Source organism: Epinephelus moara, chromosome 20 (genome assembly GCF_006386435.1).
Source record: "Epinephelus moara isolate mb chromosome 20, YSFRI_EMoa_1.0, whole genome shotgun sequence".
NCBI lineage: Eukaryota > Metazoa > Chordata > Actinopteri > Perciformes > Serranidae > Epinephelus > Epinephelus moara.
This window is the reverse complement of record NC_065525.1, coordinates 5,348,044-5,353,893: the sequence shown is the minus strand read 5'-3', so window position 1 is coordinate 5,353,893 and position 5,850 is coordinate 5,348,044. Positions and strand designations below refer to the sequence as shown.

At 38.5% G+C, this 5,850-nt stretch overlaps 1 protein-coding gene across 1 annotated transcript in view; it reads left to right on the top strand.

Annotated features, from left to right (window-relative positions):
* Positions 1-3,035, top strand: part of herpud1 (homocysteine-inducible, endoplasmic reticulum stress-inducible, ubiquitin-like domain member 1) — a 16,669-nt gene extending 13,634 nt beyond the window's left edge. The window contains exons 7-8 of the mRNA XM_050072270.1: positions 641-746; positions 1,362-3,035. Coding sequence (XP_049928227.1) covers positions 641-746; positions 1,362-1,529 — 274 coding nt within the window. The 3' untranslated portion in view covers positions 1,530-3,035. The remainder of the gene's footprint in view (positions 1-640; positions 747-1,361) is intronic.
* Positions 3,036-5,850: the final 2,815 nt, after the last annotated feature.

Below are 5,850 nucleotides of genomic sequence, written 5' to 3'. Positions count from 1 at the left end.
TTTGTGATGATATACCCCGGCGTGACGTCATCGGTGCGGGGTTGGCCATGGCGGATTTCACCCAATGGGAGCTGTGTATTTCAAGGGACCTCTGCTGGTCAGCTGGGGTGCTGTGTTGGGGGTTGAATCAGCTGATTCACACAGAGAAAGGGGGTTGAATGATTCCTTTGTTCTTTTGGGCGCCAACATGTGGTCTCAGGCTTTGATTGTTACATGTAGGCCCCAAAAGTTTATGGATAAAGTGTAGGCCTTTGTTAGAAATCCTTGTACGGCACAACACACGTTGTATCTAAAAGGTCAAAGATCAGCTTCACTGTGACATCATAATTCTGGAAAAACACTTTTCTAGCCATTACCCAACCATTAGAGAGTGCTATTTGTTTGATACAACAGCAATTAAGTGCAGAGTTTGAGAGTCTACACAACATCCTCATAATGAATAGTCAAATGGAGGAAATTTAGCTTTGGCTCATTACAAGTTTATCTTTTATAGAAGTGTTTACCTCAAAAGATAGTTCATGGTCTTTAGTTTATAGCGGTTGGATAATATTAACCCCAGAACTTTTAACTGTTTACATAGCACTAAGACTTTGTTTGCATTCATATAAATGTATTTTCTCTGCTGTTTTCTCCTCTACAGACACACTGTTGGTTGGTTTCCCTTCAGAAGGCGAGTGCAGGTCCAAGGACCCAACCACCTGCAGCCCCCTGAGGTCCAGCAGAACGAGAACAGGAACCCAAATCCAGTAAGAAAACATCTTAGATGTGTCCCTCTGATTCATCTCCAATTAACTGAAGTTTTATATACTCTGTTACACAAATTCATATCTTAGTGGTTCAAGGCCTGTGCTCTGATGACATGACAATCTGGTTTCAGGTCTGGGGTCTCATTTATAAACATTTCCTACACACACAACAATGCCTGAAAGAGGCATACGCCGCTTCCTATGGAAAAGTTGTGATCTATAAAAATAGGCTTGATGGAAAACGTTTATCCATGCTTACAAACATTTTGGAGACTGGAAATTGACCATGCAGATGGTGAGGTGGAAGCCTCATTGTGTTAAATATTGTTTTGGTGCACACAATACTTGGCTTTTGTCTGTACATAGATTTTTAGTATGGATCCTATGCTCTGTTTTCAAAATGAGACCCCTGGTCTCTAACCTGCATGTACGCATGAATGTTTAAATGTAACAGAATCTAATCTAAAATCTAATGGAATTCATTAATCTAATTAAAGTAGACCCAATAAACAACTATAGGTTGATCTATGGAATGAAGTATATCCTTTAGCAATAAAACACTTTCAGAATCGACTGCCATAAATAATCATTTGTATAATTACTTTTTTTTTTCAGGTAGATGAGCTTGCTGACAGACAGGGGGAGGAACCTGCTGACGATGGATCAATGACAGCAGTTTTAGTGCCTCCTCACAGAGTGTCAGTCATATGGACAGCGTGGGTTTTCTTCAAAACTTTCTTCTCCTCCCTCATACCTGAGGCTCCTCAGGGTGTGGCCAACTGACCACAGACGACTGAGAGAGACAGCAGACTTTAAGTTTTCAGTGAGGAACAAAGATCACCTGAGATGGAAAGAAAAGAAGGACGTCTGTCAGCTCAATAAATGAAAATAAGGGCATTGTACGTGTACATATCAACAATGACTGATACTTCCCTATTAACAGTAGTTCGAAGAGCTCCTGTGTAAAATAGTTTTTTCTTCTGAGTGTGAAACACAAAGTTAAATACACCAGCAAAATAAAGCAATGCCAGACCCTTGAATTTCCAAAAATGTGGACTGAAAAGAAAGGACACGAAAGACTAAAAAACATCAGACCACAATAGTAACAATAATGCATCGTTCAATGGGATCCCAGACCTTCATCTGACCAAACATCTGCTATATACTGATTGTGGGTTTTTACCCCAACCTTAACTTTTTCACTGTGTGACAAGGCCCTCAAAGACGAGCATTGCCACCTGGACGGTTCACTTATCCATGAACAACAGTAGGTGGCAGCTGAGGGTAAAAATAAATGTTTTATCTGACACTGTTGGACTTTGTGCCAAAGTTATTTACAGTGATGGGAGTTATGTACGTGGGCTTTCTAATCCTCAAGGATTCCAAATCAGCTTATCTGAGTTTTCATAATGAATATGATCCAGATCAATACTCTCACACTTATGAGGATGATTATATGAGACATGTTTGATGGGGAGTGAAAATCCACACAGAAACAGAACTCAGTACTGTATGTTATCGCTCTCTTACAGAACAGGCCTATTTTGGTCAGTCCATGCATGGACTCTGGATTTGAGGACAGCTGTAAAAGTAGGGCAGATGCTGTTTTTACTTGTTTTACAGCTTTGCTTTTGACTATGAAAGCATCTGAGCTAAATTGATTTTGACACCAATCTATCTGAACTTACAGTATAGCCCCCTTTTACACTGCTTCTTCAAGGTGGAAATTATTATGCCTTGCCTGGACAGCCGGCAGGATGGGATCATGGGCGGCATGGGCGTGAGACTTTGACGACGTGTTATGCGTTGTCTCTCAAAATAAGCACAATACTCAACTATATACAAGTTTAAAAAATCGGCTAATTTTGGATTATTAAAGTCAAAAATTAAGTTGCTCTGATGTATCAGTAAAATTCAGACAAAATACAAGATGAGATTCACATTATTTTGGCATTTATTTACTTCCATACAGTCACTGTACTGAACATTAACTGCCTTTATGCTAGCAAAAACTGACAGTAACCACAGCTTCAGTTCACAAACAAAACTGGACAAGAAGAACAAAATCCAAATCATGAACAAAAGTCATGATTAACAAAGTTCAAAATAACATAGTGCAGATTTTTTCACCAGTTTGTTTTTTTGGGTGATTTTCCTATTATTGAGCATTGGATTGTGGTGATTGTGACCAGATGCAAATGAAACTTAAACTTTTCACCAAATCACTGAGTACATTTTCTGCAGCCTTAGTTGAGAGAAGAAAAAAAAAAAAAAAAAAAAAAAGAACAACCCCAATGCCACCAAAAACTGACAGTGACTGGAACTTCAGCTCACAAACAAAACTGGATTAGGGGAACAAAATCCAAATCATGAACAAAAGTCATGATTAAGAAAATTAAAAAGAACATTGTACAGCTTTACCAGTTCTGTTTTGGGTGGATTTTCCTGTAACTATAAGTGTTGGATGATAGTGATTGTGACCAAATGCAAACTAGACTGCGTCTCTTTTGCCAAATCACTGGGTACATTTTCTGTAAATAGTGACGTTGCCATAGTAAAAAAAAAAAAAATTAAAAATCAAGTTTTGTAAATATTATTATGTTCACAAAGCACTTTATAACGTGTATCTTATGCAGGCCTCTTTACATTTAGAGGGGTTATGCTTCATTATTCTTCATCAAAAGATTTTTAATATAAATATAATGCCTAGAGGGCTCACAGTTATGTTTTGTTGTTGGTTTTTTGATTTCAGGTAAAGTCTAAAATCCCATTAAAACAAACCAGGTTGAAAGCCAAATCAGTGGTAAATAGTTGTTTCTAATGCTAGAATATATCATAGGGAATGGCAAGTTTACATCTCAGCTGGCTTATAGACCCTCTGCAGAGTGTTCTCTTCTCACCCAGGGATTGGCTTCTTTTCTTATTTTGTTGTCACATGTCTTACTTTCATTAAGTTAACATTCCAAATGTGCTATAATGAAGCTCATCATCATTCCTCCTGTCCATTTTTAAGCATTTTAATCTCATCATATTGATTGAGAAACCTTCACTGTAACAGATCAGATGCATACACAAAAATGACTGTTAATGCAGTTACTGGTCAGCTTACTCAAGTCATCAGTTATGTTGTTATGCTGTTACAGTGAGTGTATATGAAAAATCCAATCTGTTGATTTGTGTTTATTAACTTCTTGTAATCAGTGCATGTTTTACTGAATAATAACAAGAATAAATGGGTTTTAATCTCCTTGTAACAACGTCACTGTGAAGGGGGGTGTATTACACCTTTAAGTAAAGAGATGAAAAGTATTTTTTTCTTTTTCTTGTAATCCATTTAATTTTGTTTACTGCATTAGCCCCTGCTAGTTAGCACTCTGATTCCATTTGGGAAATGACAGAAGTTTGTGACCTTCAGTCACCATGTATAACTGGTCATTTTAATGTTAAGCCATTATTTAGGATTTTGTTTTTATTTTTGTTTGTCTCACTGTAACAGCAGCTTATTAATGGATGTTGAAGAAAGAAGTGTGTTGAGGGAGACTTGCAATAATGGATGCAATAAATGTTCTTAACAATAATAGTTCCTTACTGTGTTGATTTGTTACAGATATGGTTTCACTGTGAAGAGTGCTACTTGGGTTTGTTGACCCTGTGTTTAAATGCATTAAGTCACTGAAGGTCATGTTACAAATGGGCACAGGTGTACTAAAGCATGATAATAACCTTGAATAGCCTACATTGTCCCGGCCCCAGTGTAAATACAAGCAGAGTTTGCTGAAGATACATGCATACATGCATATGTTTGGCTGCATTGCCCATTGACCTGCATGTTTTCACTGCAACTGTCAAAGTCTAACTGTAGGATGAGATACATTTTGACAAGACTAAAAGTCTACAGCCCTGCTAGTGACTCTGTGAGGCTGTATTTAGGCACAGCAGTGCTTTGAGCTATATGCTAATGTCAGCATGCTAACATGCAGATGTTTGCGTCAGTAGCAGGTGTAATGTTTACCATTATCATATAAGTTTAGCATGTTGGCAAGTTAACATTTTAGCAACTTAATTAGCACTAAATGTAAGGTTTGCAGGTATGTGGTCATTGACCAAATTGAAAGTCTGACCTGATGATGGATGAATGGGACTGGGTATCAGTACTAGATACCTTTATGGTGTCAACCAAAATAATCCAGTACCAAGTACTATTGAAACAGGACGTCCGGGCTATCTGCTGGATCAGCTAACTTAATGTTGCCAGCATCTCTGGAGCCGCTCTCCTCGTGAGTCTCCCCGCTTCGCACAAGTTAACACAGCAGGAGTGCTAACATCCAACACAGATCAACTCTTGTTAAACCCAATGATAACCGTTAGGAAGCATAAGTCATGTGATGCTCATAGTTAGCGCTATTACTGTTTGTGTGTGGCAGGGTGGACTCTCTCAACAGTCTCCAAGGTCACACTCCCACAGCAGCTACAAGTCATTAAGTCTTTGGTGTGGTGAAGTCAAGCGTGGTGTATGTGATTGAGTTGGCAGTTCAGTGAGCTAAGATGCCACCAAAATATTAAAAATATGGCTATACTATATGTTACTCCATTCGCATTATGGGTATCAAATGAAGTAGACCCAGAGATAAGAATGACTGTGCCAAATGTCATGGCAATGCATCCAATAGTTGTTGAGACATTTCTTCCAAAACCATGCCCCTGAGTTCCCAAAAATCCCTAAAGGGATCATTGAAGTTAATAGGATACATCCTCTGGGGACCATGAATATCTGTGTAAAACTTCTGGGCCAATCCAACAATGCGTAGTGAGATATTTCACTGGATGAGTGAAAACTTTCATCTGCTGGTGTTGCTCAATGAAAAGTCAGGGGATCACCAAAGTCAGAGGGATTCATCCTCTGGGGACCATGAAAGTCAATCAATCAATCAATTAATTTTATTTATAAAGCCCAATATCACAAATCACAATTTGCCTCACAGGGCTTTACAGCATACGACATCCCTCTGTCCTTAGGACCCTCACAGCGGATAAGGAAAAACTCCCCAAAAAAACCCCTTTAACAGGGAAAAAAACGGTAGAAAACCTCAGGAAGAGCAACTGA